Here is a 15,531-nt window from a genome sequence, read left to right on the forward strand (position 1 = left end):
CACTCCACAATAAATAATTGAGCTGACTTTGGTTTTTTTTTACAGGTGGCATTGGAGGTAATCCCAATTGCCAAGATAATAATGGAAATAATAATTATTAATAGAAATAATTATTAATAATAGAAATAATAGAAACCATTTAAATAATAATTTAATAAAATAATAATAGAATCTAATAGAATAATATATCATAATATATATTATTATATAATTGTATATTATAAACAATAATATATAGTATATAGTATATATAGTATATACTATATATACTATATAATATAGTATACATACTATATACTGTATACTGTATATTATATATAATATATAGTATATAGTATATAATAAGATAATAAAATAATAATAAAATATAATAATTGATAAATAAAAATTATAAATAATAAGCAATAAAATAATAATATATAGAAGTAAATAATGATGAAATAATATAAATTATATAATTATATAAACCATATCGATTTTGTATCATTACAAACTTTAATTAAAACCTGATTTTCATAATAATGAAGAAATAAAAATAAAATAAGGAATAATAAGCAATAAAATAAGTAATAACATATATATATAAATAAATAAATAAATATGAATTAATATAAATAATATAATTTTATATATCATATCAATTTTGTATCATTACAAACTTTAATTAAAATCTGATTTTCCTCCAGCACAGCCCTGCCTGCACCGCCTGGCTCTGCCTCTGAGGACTGTGAGCACTGGAAATGGGAAGATCCCGAGTTTTTCCCTCCAACCCCTGCGTGCTGCTGCTGCTGCTGGCGGGGCTGAGCTGTGCCCAGTACGAGGCCTGGCCGTACCTGCCCGGCTACCCCGAGCCCCCCGCCCAGGTGTTCCAGCCGCCCCAGAGAGCCCCAAACGTGCCCAAAATCCAGCTGAGGCTGGCGGGGCAGAAGAGGAAGCACAACGAGGGCAGGGTGGAGGTGTTCTACAGCGGAGAGTGGGGCACCGTGTGCGATGACGACTTCTCCATCCACGCCGCCAACGTGGTGTGCCGCGAGCTGGGCTACGTGGAGGCCGTGTCCTGGCTGCCCAGCTCCAAGTACGGCAAAGGAGAAGGTGAGAGGATCTTGGAGCACTGTAGGGAATGTTTCCTTAATTTCAGTTTAATTTATGGGGTTTGGGTGTTTCTCTCTTGTGCTGGGAGCTGGGCTACGTGGAGGCCGTGTCCTGGCTGCCCAGCTCCAAGTATGGAAAAGGAGAAGGTGAGGAGATCTTGGAGCACTGTAGGGAATGTTTCCTTAATTTCAGTTTAATTTATGGGGTTTGGGTGTTTCTCTCTTGTGCTGGGAGCTGGGCTACGTGGAGGCTGTGTCTTGGCTGCCCAGCTCCAAGTACGAGAAAGGAGAAGGTGAGGAGATCTTGGAGCAGGGAAAGGGCCTTTCCATCTCCCAATAATCCCTAATTTCAGTCTTATTAATGGTTTTGGGGTGTTTCTCTCTTGGAGGCCGTGTCCTGGCTGCCCAGCTCCAAGTACGGGAAAGGAGAAGGTGAGGGGGTCTTGGAGCACTGTGGGGAATGTTTCCAGCTTCCAAAAATCCCTGATTTCGATTTAGTGGATGGTTTTTGGGTGTTTCTCTCCTGTGCTGGGAGCTGGGCTACGTGGAGGCCGTGTCCTGGCTGCCCAGCTCCAAGTACGGGAAGGGAGAAGGTGAGGAGATCTTGGAGCAGGGAAAGGGCCTTTCCATCTCCCAATAATCCCTAATTTCAGTTTTATTGATGGTTTTGGGGTGTTTCTCTCTTGTGCTGGGAGCTGGGCTATGTGGAGGCCGTGTCCTGGCTGCCCAGCTCCAAGTACGGGAAAGGAGAAGGTGAGAGGATCTTGGAGCACTGTGGGGAATGTTTCCAGCTCCCAAAAATCCTTAATTTCAATTTAATTTATGGTTTTGGGGTGTTTCTCTCTTGGAGGCCGTGTCCTGGCTGCCCAGCTCCAAGTACGGGAAGGGAGAAGGTGAGGAGATCTTGGAGCACTGTGGGGAATGTTTCCATCTCCCAATAATCCCTGATTTTTGGTATTGATCATCAATGATCAGTCTCATCGATGGTTTTTAGTGTTGGTTTCTCATGCTCTGCTCTGAGAGGTAAAAAATGTGTTAAAGTGTTGGAAAGCATCCAAAGGATGGACACAGGGATGGTGAAGGGCCTGGAGCAGCTGAAGGACCTTGGATTGGGATGCCAGGGCATTGGGAGGAATGTTTCCAGCTCCCAATAATCCCTGATTTCAGTTCAATTGATGGTTTTTGGGTGTTTCTCTCTTGGGAGCTGGGCTACGTGGAGGCCGTGTCCTGGCTGCCCAGCTCCGAGTATGGGAAAGGAGAAGGTGAGGAGAACTTGGAGCACTGTGGGGAATGTTTCCAGCTCCCAAAAATCCTTAATTTCAGTTTAATTTATGGGTTTTGGGTGTTTCTGTCTCGTGCCGGCAGCTGGGCTATGTGGAGGCCGTGTCCTGGCTGCCCAGCTCCAAGTACGGCAAAGGAGAAGGTGAGGAGATCTTGGAGCACTGTGGAGAATGTTTCCAGCTCCCAAAAATCCTTAATTTCAATTTAATTTATGGTTTTGGGGTGTTTCTCTCTTGGAGGCCGTGTCCTGGCTGCCCAGCTCCAAGTATGGGAAAGGAGAAGGTGAGGGGATCTTGGAGCGCTGTGGGGAATGCTTCCAGCTCCCAAAAATCCCTGATTTCGGTTTAATGGATGGTTTTTGGGTGTTTCTCTCTTGGGAGCTGGGCTATGTGGAGGCCGTGTCCTGGCTGCCCAGCTCCGAGTATGGAAAAGGAGAAGGTGAGGGGGTCTTGGAGCGCTGTGGGGAATGTTTCCAGCTCCCAAAAATCCTTAATTTCAATTTAATTTATGGTTTTGGGGTGTTTCTCTCTTGGAGGCCGTGTCCTGGCTGCCCAGCTCCAAGTACGGGAAGGGAGAAGGTGAGGAGATCTTGGAGCACTGTGGGGAATGTTTCCAGTTCCCAATAATCCCTAATTTCAGTTTAATTTATGGGTTTTGGGTGTTTCTCTCTCATGCTGGGAGCTGGGCTATGTGGAGGCCGTGTCCTGGCTGCCCAGCTCCAAGTACGGCAAAGGAGAAGGTGAGGAGATCTTGGAGCGCTGTGGGGAATGTTTCCAGCTCCCAAAAATCCTTAATTTCAATTTAATTTATGGTTTTGGGGTGTTTCTCTCTTGGAGGCCGTGTCCTGGCTGCCCAGCTCCAAGTACGGCAAAGGAGAAGGTGAGGAGATCTTGGAGCACTGTGGAGAATGTTTCCAGCTTCCAAAAATCCCTGATTTCAGTCTCATTGATGGTTTTTGGGTGTTTCTCTCTTGGAAGCTGGGCTATGTGGAGGCTGTGTCCTGGCTGCCCAGCTCCAAGTACAGGAAAGGAGAAGGTGAGGAGATCTTGGAGCAGGGAAAGGGCCTTTCCATCTCCCAGTAATCCCTAATTTCAGTCTTATTGATGGTTTTGGGGTGTTTCTCTCTTGGAGGCCATGTCCTGGCTGCCCAGCTCCAAGTACGGGAAGGGAGAAGGTGAGGAGATCTTGGAGCGCTGTGGGGAATGTTTCCAGCTCCCAATAATCCCTGATTTCAGTCTCATTGATGGTTTTTGGGTGTTTCTCTCTTGGAAGCTGGGCTATGTGGAGGCTGTGTCCTGGCTGCCCAGCTCCAAGTACAGGAAAGGAGAAGGTGAGGAGATCTTGGAGCAGGGAAAGGGCCTTTCCATCTCCCAGTAATCCCTAATTTCAGTCTTATTGATGGTTTTGGGGTGTTTCTCTCTTGGAGGCCATGTCCTGGCTGCCCAGCTCCAAGTACGGGAAGGGAGAAGGTGAGGAGATCTTGGAGCGCTGTGGGGAATGTTTCCAGCTCCCAATAATCCTTAATTTCAGTTTAATTTATGGGTTTTGGGTGTTTCTCTCTCGTGCTGGGAGCTGGGCTATGTGGAGGCCGTGTCCTGGCTGCCCAGCTCCAAGTACAGGAAAGGAGAAGGTGAGGAGATCTTGGAGCAGGGAAAGGGCCTTTCCATCTCCCAATAATCCCTAATTTCAGTTTCATTGATGGTTTTGAGGGTTGGTTTTTTGTACTGTGCTCTGCAAGGTAAAAAAATGAGTGAAGTGTTGGAAACATCCAAAGGATGGGCCCAGGGATGGGGAAGGGCCTGGGGCAGCTGAAGGACCTTGGATTGGGATTTCAGGGCCTTTCCAGTTCCCCATAATCCCTAATTTCAGTTTAATTGGTGATTTTCAACGTTCCTTTCTCATGCTCTGCCGTGTGAGGTAAAAAATGTGTGGAATTATTGGAAAGTATCCAAAGGAAGGACCTGGGGATGGGGAAGGGCCTGGAGCAGCTGAGGGACCTTGGATTGGGATCCCAGGGAATTGGGGGAGCCTCTCCAGCTCCCAGAAATCCCTGATTTCAGTTTTCCATGTCCTATCTCACCCTCTGAACCTTGCACCTGGTGGAAATGTGGAAAATCCCACCTGAATCCCAAATATCTGCTGGGCAAACCCTTGGAAATGAGAATGTTTGTTTGTGACAGCTGGGAATTCCTGAAATCACCAAATTTATGAGGGAAAACTCAGAAATAATCCAAGAATAACAACAGATCTGTGTCATAACGGGCACCCCATGGGATTGCTCGGGGTTTATTGGGATTTGGGATTGAATCTTGTCCTGCTGAGGATTTTTCCTGCCCTCCCTGGAGCCTGGTGGATCCCACAGGGACAAAATTCCACTCAGGAGGCCGCAGGTGCTGTTTGGGTGGATTTGAGCAGTTTCTGAGTGCTCACACCTATAAATGTCCCATAAAAGAGCGAGTGGGGCCTGAGGGAAATTGCAAACCTGGAATGTGCTCCCAAAGTTGTGGATTTTGGCTCCGGAGGCAGAGCAGGAGATTTCCAAGTGAGGAAGAGGCCGTGACATTGGAAAACAAACCGGGCTGGCCATGGGGTTACATGAGAGGGAGAATTCCCAGGGAAATCCCAAATCCAGGGTCTGGGGGGCTCTTCCCATTCTGGTTCTGAGGGGCCTGATTTCTGTATTAATTTATTATTTTAATATTTTAAACAAATTTAAATGCATTAACCTAATATATTATCTATAACATAATTAAATTATAATTTTATTATTAATTTAATATAACATAATATTATTTTAATTAATTTATTTAATTACAGTGTTAATGTAATATATTAATGTAATAATATATGTAATAAATTTATTAATTTAATATTTCCATATGGATCGGAAAAGCCATTGGGTCAGAGCTTTTCCCAACATGACAACTTTCCTTTGGTCTTAAAATTTAATTAAATTAATAATTTAAAAGTTAAAATTTAAAGTTAATTAATTCAGTTAAAGGATAATGCTTTTTTGTTTTGGTATTTAATGAGGATTCTCATGGTGCAGCATTTTGCCAGGGTGGAGCACCCTGAAATGTACACTCACAATAGATCATGGATGGAATTTTACAGACTTTGCAAATTAGGATATTTAACAAAAATGTCTTAATGAGAGACTAGAATGAATAGCCTGATATTATTTTATTTCAATTTTTAAAATTTATTTTATTTTTATTGTATTTTTATTGTCTTGGATGGGTTTAATCTTAGTTTATAGGATGTATTTTAGAGGGATCTTTGGTTTTTTAAGGTGGTATAGGGTTTGTCCACCTCTAACTGTGAGGCTTTTGGGATGTTTGGGTTTTTGGTTTAACGGAATATCAGGATTATGTGACGTTATCAGACTGAGGGAATTACAAGTGTGCATGCTAAGAGCACTGAGAATACATAAAAGGTGCATAAAAGAAAAGGCAAAAATTCATCATGGCATCAAACCCATCGATCCTTTATTCACTTTGATTTTCACGCCTTGAATTTTCCCACTGAGAATTTTCATCACTGATCCCTGGAACAGCACAGGCTGGAGGTGGATTTTTATTCCCAAATAGATAAAGGACGGGAAAATCCATGGGCCTGAGCTTTTCCCAATCCATCAATCCTTGAGGTGCCGCTTTATTTTCACACCAAGATTTCACATCTTGATTTTTACACCGTGACAACCAAGTGCCTCCCTGGCTTCCAGATTCAGGGAACCCAGCCCAGATTCCTCCTCTTGGAATCTCAGTTCTGTTTTCCTCCTTTTCCAGGAAAAATCTGGCCAGACAACATGCACTGCTTGACGTTCTGATTCACCTTGATTTTCACATCTTGATTTTTCCCACTGAGAATTTTCATCACTGATCCCCAGGGCAGTAGAGGCTGGAGGTGGATTTTTATTCCCAAATGGATAAAGGATGGGAAAACCCATGGGCCTGAGCTTTTCCCAATCCATCAATCCTGAAGGTGCTGCTTTATTTTCACACCACGATTTCACATCTTGATTTTCACACCGTGAGAACCAAGTGCCTCCCTGGCTTCCAGATTCAGGGAATCCAGCGCAGATTCCTCATCTTGGAATCTCAGCTGTGTTTTCCTCCTTTTCCAGGAAAAATCTGGCCAGACAACATGCACTGCTTGAGGTGCCGCTTCATTCACTTTGATTTTCACACCTTGATTTTTCCCACTGAGAGTTTTCATCACTGATCCCCAGGGCAGCACAGGCTGGAGGTGGATTTTTATTCCCAAATGGATAAAGGACGGGAAAATCCATGGGCCTGAGCTTTTCCCAATCCATCAATCCTTGAGGTGCCATTTTACTTTCACACCACCATTTCACATCTCAATTTTCTCACCAAGAATGAGACCCAGCACCTCCCTGGCTTCCAGATTCAGGGAATCCAGCCCAGATTCCTCCTGTTGGAATCTCAGCTGTGTTTTCCTCCTTTTCCAGGAAAAATCTGGCCAGACAACGTGCACTGCTTGAGGTGCTGCTTCATTCGCCTTGATTTTCACACCTTGAATTTTCCCACTGAGAATTTTCATCACTGATCCCCAGGGCAGCACAGGCTGGAGGTGGATTTTTATTCCCAAAGGGATAAAGGATGGGAAAACCCATGGGCCAGAGCTTTTCCCAATCTATCAATCCTTGAGGTGCTGCTTTATTTTCACACCACGATTTCACATCTCGATTTTCTCACCAAGAATGAGACCCAGCACCTCCCTGGCTTCCAGGTTCAGGGAATCCAGCCCAGATTCCTCCTGTTGGAATCTCACCTGTGATTTTTCCTATTCCAGGAAAAATCTAGCCAGACAACATGCACTGCTTGAGGTGCTGCTTCATTCGCCTTGATTTTCACACCTTGAATTTTCACACTGAGAATTTTCATCACTGATCCCTGGAATAGCACAGGCTGGAGGTGGATTTTTAGTCCCAAATGGATAAAGGACGGGAAAGCCCATGGGCGTGAGCTTTTCCCAATCTATCAATCCTTGAGGTGCCATTTTACTTTCGCACCACGATTTCACATCTCAATTTTCTCACCAAGAATGAGACCCAGCACTTCCCTGGCTTCCAGATTCAGGGAATCCAGCCCAGATTCCTCACCTTGGAATCTCAGCTGTGTTTTCCCCCTTTTTCAGGGAAAATCTGGCCAGACAACATGCACTGCTTGAGGTGCTGCTTCATTCGCCTTGATTTTCACACCTTGAATTTTCCCACTGAGAATTTTCATCACTGATCCCCAGGGCAGCACAGGCTGGAGGTGGATTTTTATTCCCAAATGGATAAAGGATGGTAAAGCCCATGGGCCTGAGCTTTTCCCAATCCCTCAGTCCTTGAGGTGCTGTTTTATTTTCACACCACGATTTCACATCTCAATTTTCTCACCAAGAATGAGACCCAGCACCTCCCTGGCTTCCAGGTTCAGGGAATCCAGCCCAGATTCCTCCTGTTGGAATCTCAGTTGTGTTTTCCTCCTTTTGCAGGGAAAATCTGCCTGCTTGAAAATCATGCACTGCTTGAGGTTCTGCTTCATTCACCTTGATTTTCACATCTTGAATTTTCACACTGAGAATTTTCATCACTGATCCCTGTGATGGATCTGATCACTGTGCTGGAGCAGCACAGGCTGGAGGTGGATTTTTATTCCCAAATGGATAAAGGACGGGAAAACCCATGGGCCTGAGCTTTTCCCAATCCATCAATCCTTGAGGTGCCGCTTTATTTTCACACCAAGATTTCACATCTTGATTTTCACACTGTGAGAGCCAAGTGCCTCCCTGGCTTCCAGATTCAGGGAATCCAGCCCAGATTCCTCCTGTTGGAATCTCAGCTGTGTTTTCCCCCTTTTCCAGGGAAGATCTGGCTGGACAACGTGCACTGCACGGGCAAGGAGAGCAGCCTGGCCGCCTGTGGTTCCAACGGCTGGGGCGTGAGCGACTGCAAACACACCGAGGACGTGGGCGTGGTGTGCAGCGAGAAGAGGATCCCGGGATTCAAGTTCGACAACTCCCTGATCAACCAAATTGAGGTAATTGGGGTCAGAATTATGATCCAGATTGTCCTGAGGTTGGAAGTGATGGAAATTGTTAATTTATCACATGTTTATTCTGCATGTTTGTTCATATTATCGATTTATCCCCATGTTTATCACATATTTATTCATATTATCAATTTATCCCATATTTATTCCCATTATCAGCTTATCCCATATTTATTCACCTTACCAATTTATCCTACGTTTATTCACATTATCAACTTATCCCATATTTGTACCACATTATCAATTTATCCCCTATTTATCCGACCTATTTATTCACATTACCAAGTTATCTCATATATATTCCCATTATCTATTTATGTCATGCTTATCCCACATTATGTTTATCCCATATTTATCCCACAAATTTATTCCCATTATTAATTCATCCCATATTAATTCCCATTATCAATTTATCCCATATTTATTCCCATTATCAATTTATCTAATGTTTATCCCTCATTATCAGTTTATCTGATATTTATCCCACATTATCAATTTATCCCTTATTTATCCCATCTGTTTCTTCACATTATCAACTTATCCCATATTTATTCCCATTATCAATTTACCTCATGTTTATCCCACCCATTTATTCACATTATCAATCTATCCCATATTAATTCCCATTGCCAATTTATCCCATATTTATCCCACATATTTATTCCCATTATCTATTTATCCCACATTATCAATTCGTCCCATATTTATTCCCATTATCAATTTGTCACATGTTTATCCCACCTATTTATTCCCATTATCAATTTTTCCCATATTCCTTCCATGTATTTATTCCCATTATCTATTTATCCCACATTATCAATTTATCCTGTATTTATCCCACCTATTTATTCGTGTTATCCATTTATCCCATAATAATTTCCGTTATCAATTTTTCCAATATTTATCCCACACTATCAATTTGTTCCATATTTATCCCACCTATTTATTCACATTATCAATTTATCCTATATTTAGTCTCATTATCAATTTATCTCATGTTTTTCCTACATTATCAGTTTATCCTATATTTATCCCACATTATCCATTTATCCCATATTAATTTCCATTATCAGTTAATCCCATATTTATCACACCTATTTATTCCCATTATCAATTTATCCTATATTAATTCCCATTATGAATTTATCTCATGTTTATCCCGTATTTATTCACATGATCAATTTATCCCATATTGATCTTATCTCTGGGGTTAAAATTTGGCTGCTCCTGGCTGGGCTGGAGAGACAAAATTCAGGTTCCAATTTCAGAAATTCAGATAAACAATAGGAATTTGAAATTTTTTACTATAAATTATTCCAGTTCCTCATACAATTTTTCAAAATTGAAACTTGTTCTGTTAATATTTCAAAGAATGAATTTAAAGAGACAAAATCTGTGTTGTGCTGACAGAACTTCCTGAATTTTTTAGTTCTAATGGACAAAAATCCTGAATTTTCTCTCCTCTTTTACCACTGGGACCAGTTTGGAGCTCTCTGGGCTAATGGGGGCAGTGGGAAGGTTTGGATTTGGGGTGGAATAATTCCTGTTTAATGGGAAGATATAAAGATATTTTTGTGTTGTTTGGATGAGCAATGATGGAGAAGCCATGATAAAAATACGGGAATATTTGTGGGAATGTGGGATTAGGGCTGGAATTGGGGAAGTTGTGGGGAAGGTTCTGGGCTCTCCCTGGGAGGCTGAGGGGGAGATTTGGGGAAATGACAGAACCAGAGGGGAAATGACAGAAATCCCGTGGGATTTCTGCAGGATACAGAAATGCAGGAATGCTTGGCTGGAAGGGAGCTGGGATGAGCTCTTCAAAGGGGAAAAAAGGGATTTTTTTTTTCCTTTATCTCCTCAGCTTGGGGAGTCTGTGGTGCTTCAGGCACCTCTGTTTTCTTGGATTTTTCACTGCCTCAATTCCCTGGCTGTTCTTGGCCAAAAGTTATGGAAAGACCCCCCCTGTAAGGATGCTTTTGAGCATCCTGGGAAAACCCAGATGTGCTGCACATCCCAGTGTGGATGAACCCTGGGTTTGTCTGTGAGCTGAAATGGGAGGAAAGGAAAGGAAAGGAAAGGAAAGGAAAGGAAAGGAAAGGAAAGGAAAGGAAAGGAAAGGAAAGGAAAGGAAAGGAAAGGAAAGGAAAGGAAAGGAAAGGAAAGGAAAGGAAAGGAAAGGGAAGGGAAAGGGAAAGGAAAGGGAAAGGAAAGGAAAGGAAAGGAAAGGAAAGGAAAGGAAAGGAAAGGAAAGGAAAGGAAAGGGAAAGGAAAGGGAAAGGAAAGGGAAAGGAAAGGAAAGGAAAGGAAAGGAAAGGAAAGGAAAGGAAAGGAAAGGAAAGGAAAGGAAAGGAAAAGGAAAGGGAAAGGAAAGGAAAGGAAAGGAAAGGAAAGGAAAGGAAAGGAAAGGGAAAGGGAAAGGGAAGGGCTGCGCTGCAGCTCCAGGATCTGAGGGATTAAATTCCTTTCCTCGCCCTGACCTCGCCTCCCCTGCTCGGGAGGGATCATCCCCAGCTCCATCAATGGCTCCCTTGTGTCCCAGGGAACGAGGCGGGAGCGTGGAACACCAGGGGTGGCTTTGGCTCCTCTGAAGCCACAGAGAGTCCTCAAAACACCTGGAAGAAAATCTGCTTTAGTCTAGACAGAGGTCACCTCACCCCGAGCTGCTGCAGGCATTAATCACGGCAGCTCTGCAGGGCTCTGCCTTTCCATGAGCTCAGCACAGACAGGGGTGGGTGAGTGGAACTCCTCAGATCTTTGGGAATGAGCTCGGCTGCTGCTCTGAGGATGCTGAAATTTCAGATGAATCATGAGACTGAAGTGATTCCTGCAGCAGAAGGCTCCAGATCAGCAGGAGGAAGGGATGGAAAAGGGAGAAATGGATTTATTTTTGAGGAGCTGTGCTGAGTGGGGTGGAAGCGCTGCATTTCCTGCGCAGAGGCTGCTGCAGCCCCTGCCCATCCCCTGCCTGCCTCACACTGACAGAGAGAGCAGGTTAAAATCAGAAATCAGGGGGGAAAACCTTCCCTGAGAGGTCAGGGAGGGGCTGGAATGGAATTCCAGAGAAGCTGTGGCTGCCCCTGGATCCTTGGGAGTGCCCAAAACCAGGCTGGAGCTACCTGGGAATTGTCCCTGCCCATGGCAGGGGTGGCACTGGGTGACTTTGAGCTCCTTTCCCACCCAAATAATTCCACAATTCTGTTTTTCCCTGAATGATTTCAAGCTCCTTTCCCATCCAAATCCTACCAGGACTCTGTTTCTCCCTGAATTATTTTTGAGCTCCTTTCCTACCTAAACATTCCAGGTTTCTTTATCTCCCTAAATAATTTTAAGCTCCTTTCCTACTCAAATCATTCCACAGTTCTGTTTCTCCCTAAATGACTGTGAGCTCCTTTCCCATTCACATCATTCCAGGATTCTGTTTCTCCCTGAATGATTCTGAGCTCCTTTCCTGCCCAAACCATTCCAGGATTCTTTATCTCCCTGAATTATTTTAAGCTCCTTTTCCACCCAAACCATTCCAGGATTCTGCTTCTCCCTAAATGATTTTAAGCTCCTTTCCCACCCAAATCATTCCACAATTCTGTTTTTCCCTGAATGATTTTGAGCTCCTTTCCCACCCAAACCCTTCCAGGATTCTGTTTCTCCCTGAGTTTCACCAACCTTCCCACAGCACCACTGCTTCCATTCTGCAAAACCCAGCTGGTTTTATTTCTCTCCCTATAAAATAAAACCCCTGGAGCTGCCGGGCTCCTTCCCTGCTGCTTTCCCTGAGCAGGATCAGGGCTGGAGGTGAGGAGCTGGGATGTTTGGGATGCCATCCTGGCAGCTCCTTGCGCTCACAACTGGCTGTCAAATGTTCCAGCTCCTTCCCCCTCTGAGTTTTGCCACTCTTATCTTTGCTTTATCTCCCCAGCAGCCAGTGGGGCACAGCTGGGGATAAAAATGAGGAGCAGGGTGACCCAGGAGGTCACAAACCTGAACTGGGGGCTCCAAAGCCTCCTGTGAAGGCGAGTTTGGAAGTTTTTGCCTTTCCCAGTGCTGGGAATTGTGCAGGTCATTCCTCGCATTCACCAGGGGAAACATCATCGTTTGTGAGCTCCTGGTTCCTGCTTCAGCCCAGAGCTTCTCCCGGTGATGTTTTCCCTTTGGAATGAGGGGTGAGGGGGCTGGAATTTCCTCTGAGCTCTGCTGTGGTCAGGACACTCCATGAGGTTTTGTGCTGACAGAGCAGAACCAGCGCAATCACACCGGGGTTCCCGGGGATACAGATCTGTCCGTTTGTCCTTCAGCTGCTGCTCAAGCCAGGCTTGGCTAAAACAGGCCTGGCTGGAGGTGCTAAACTGAGCCTGGGTGCTGGATCCTGCATTCCCAGCCTGGCTGTGATTCCCAAATGGATGTGACTGTGCCCAGCCCGTGGACTGACAGGAGTGAGGGCGGATTTTGGTGCCTGTGATCCAAGGAACAGCTGGAGCTGGGTCAGGGGAGTTCAGTTGGATATTGGGAAAAGTTTCTTCACCTTGAGGGAACTTCCAGGGATGCAGGGGCAGCCACAGCTGCTCTGGGAATCCCAACCCATCCCCTCTGAGCTCTGCTGTGGTCAGGACTCTCCATTGGCTTTTGTGCTGACAGAGCAGAACCAGCACAATCACACCGGGGTCTCTGGGGGAACAGATCTGTCTGTTTGTCCTTCAGCTGCTGCTCAAGCCAGGCTTGGCTAAAACAGGCCTGGCTGGAGGTGCTAAACCGAGCCTGGGTGCTGGATCCTGCATTCCCAGCCCGGCTGTGATTCCCAAATGGATGTGACTGTGCCCAGCCCGTGGACTGACAGGAGTGAGGGCGGATTGTGGTGCCTGTCACCCAAGGAACAGCTGGAGCTGGGCCAGGGGAGTTCAGTTGGATATTGGGAAAAGTTTCTTCACCTTGAGGGAACTTCCAGGGATGCAGGGGCAGCCACAGCTGCTCTGGGAATCCCATCCCAGCCCTCCCCTCCCTCAGAGCAGGAATTCCCTCCCAATGCTGCACCTAAATCTCCCCTTTTCCAGTGGGAGCCATTCCCTGTGTCCCATCCCAAATCCCTCTCCGTGTTTCTGTGGCTCCTTCAGGCACTGCAAGGCCACAGTGAGGTCACCCCAAAACTTCTGAACAATCCCAATTTCTCATAATTTAGAAAGCCTTAAAGCCCTTTTGGTGCAGATTCCCTGGGGCTGGGAAGTGCTGGGAACATGGAAAACCAGGGAGGGGAATCCACCACAGTGACAGGGCCCTGCCTGGGGAGGTTTTGCCCAAATCTGGCCTGGCTGGCTCAGCCCTGCCCCACAGGGAGCCCCCACTCCCTCAGAGCAGCTGGATAACCCCTGAGCTGAGCTCATTTTCATTGGACACCGGCTCAGCTCCACTTCCCAGTTTGGAAAAGCCGCGGATAAGCGGGAGAGAATGAGATTTTCCATGGCCATAAATCACCCAGCCATTCCATATGGATGTGCTCAGACAGATCCCTTCCCATCACAGCTCGTGTTTGTGGGGTTATGTCACACTTCTTCCCATCCCTGAGCCCTTCCATCCTCTTCCTGCTGGGAAGGGGCAGTGCTTGACCTCTGAAAGCTGGGAACATTCATTGCCAGGACACAACAAGGGCAGGAACACAGAATTAATTAAATTAAATCTGTGCAAAAGAGCTCCAAGCTCATTAAGCCCAACCTGTGACCAATCAGCACCTTCTCACCCAGACCACCCCACTCTGTCCTTAGGAGAAGTTCAATATTTGAACAGAAAAATGATCTTTAAAGGCCTTTTCAACCCAAACCCTGAAGCGTTTTGGGGGAGGGCAAATGGTGGGAGAGTTGTGATAATGAGGAGGGAGACAGGCAGGAAGGGGTTAATGATTCTGGCAATCTCAGAATTCCATCCCTCCCTTATTAAAATTCCTTTTTTTGCTGTTTTCCACTGCAGATTTTTGAGGATTTTTGGGAGGGTGATGGAGCTGCTGAAATCCAAATTCCCCGTGTGTTCCCCGAGCTGGGAACGCCATCCCTGCTCTCCCAACAGTGCCTGCAGTCACTCTGTGTTATCCCAACCCATTCCAGACCCACCTGCAGCTGCTTTCCTGCCCTTCCCAGCCATTCCAAGGCCACAGTGGCTGATGCCTACCTTAATATATTCCTTAAATCAATGCACCAGAGGGATTTTATTGAATGCCCGCCCCAAAACATCCTGAACAAAATATTTGCTGTCCACCTCCTTCCTCTGCGTGCGCCCACACAGCCTTCAAACAGGCCAGGCTCTAAATATATCAAATTTCTGCAGCTCCCAAATAGCTCTGGTACCTGAGGCCAGCCCAGGGCTTTGGCCAGACGGTGGCCAGACAGGTCTGGCTGCTATTTTTGGCTTTCATTTCCCCTCTGGGTACTTGTGAGGCAGAAAAATCTCCCTTCAAAGCCCCGGTGGCTCAAAGGCTTTGGTTGTGCTGGGTTTAAAGGGGGCTCAGCCGTGGCTGGAAGTGTCCAGGGTTTGGCTGGATGGGGTTTGGAGCAGCCTGGAGTGGTGGGAGGTGTCCCAGGGTGGGATGAGATGGGGTTGGGGTTCCTTCCAACATGAACCATCCCATGATTCTGGTTAATTCCATTAATTATTGGAATTAATAGTTTTAATATGAAGGATTTAATGAGGATTTTTAAGGAGGGGTTTGCAGTCAAACCAGGCTCTGTGTGAGGCCAAACTGAGCTGGGGTTGCAGGAAGGAAGGGGGACAAGTTTGTGCCTGGTAAATCTCCCCTTTTAGGATATCTCTGGTTGGAAGGAACCCCTAAGGATCATCGAGTCCAACTCCCTGCTCCTCGCAGTGCTCAACAATTACACCTTCAGAATATTTAATTAAAGAAAATACTGTAGGAGACCTGGGAAAAAATCTACAGATTTTCCTTCTCCAAACAGTAAAATGGGTGCAAGAGTTTTAATTCTCTTTTTCACTCAGTACTACTGAGACTGAAGCACCTGAAGCTCTGTCCTCAGAGGAAAATTATTCTACAACAAAAAAGGGAATTTACATTTTTAGATTATTACAACTTTTTGTTGTAATTTCCCAGCTTTTTGCCATGAAAA

The 15,531-nt window shown here is 45.3% G+C and overlaps 1 protein-coding gene across 6 annotated transcripts in view; it reads left to right on the forward strand.

Annotated features, from left to right (window-relative positions):
* LOXL2 (lysyl oxidase like 2) overlaps positions 1-15,531 on the forward strand; it is an 84,554-nt gene that overhangs the window by 15,161 nt on the left and 53,862 nt on the right. Inside the window, exons 2-3 of one of the 6 annotated variants that reach the window (XM_074558998.1) lie at positions 687-1,092; positions 8,247-8,422. In XM_074558998.1, coding sequence (XP_074415099.1) covers positions 741-1,092; positions 8,247-8,422 — 528 coding nt within the window. In that variant the 5' untranslated portion in view covers positions 687-740. Of the gene's footprint in view, positions 1-686; positions 1,093-1,175; positions 1,239-1,781; positions 1,845-3,050; positions 3,112-3,209; positions 3,252-8,246; positions 8,423-15,531 lie in introns of those variants that run through there. The other 5 variants (XM_074558999.1, XM_074559001.1, XM_074559003.1 and 2 more) reach the window with 5 other exon arrangements.

This window comes from Zonotrichia albicollis, chromosome 26 (genome assembly GCF_047830755.1).
Source record: "Zonotrichia albicollis isolate bZonAlb1 chromosome 26, bZonAlb1.hap1, whole genome shotgun sequence".
Taxonomy (NCBI): Eukaryota; Metazoa; Chordata; class Aves; order Passeriformes; family Passerellidae; genus Zonotrichia; species Zonotrichia albicollis.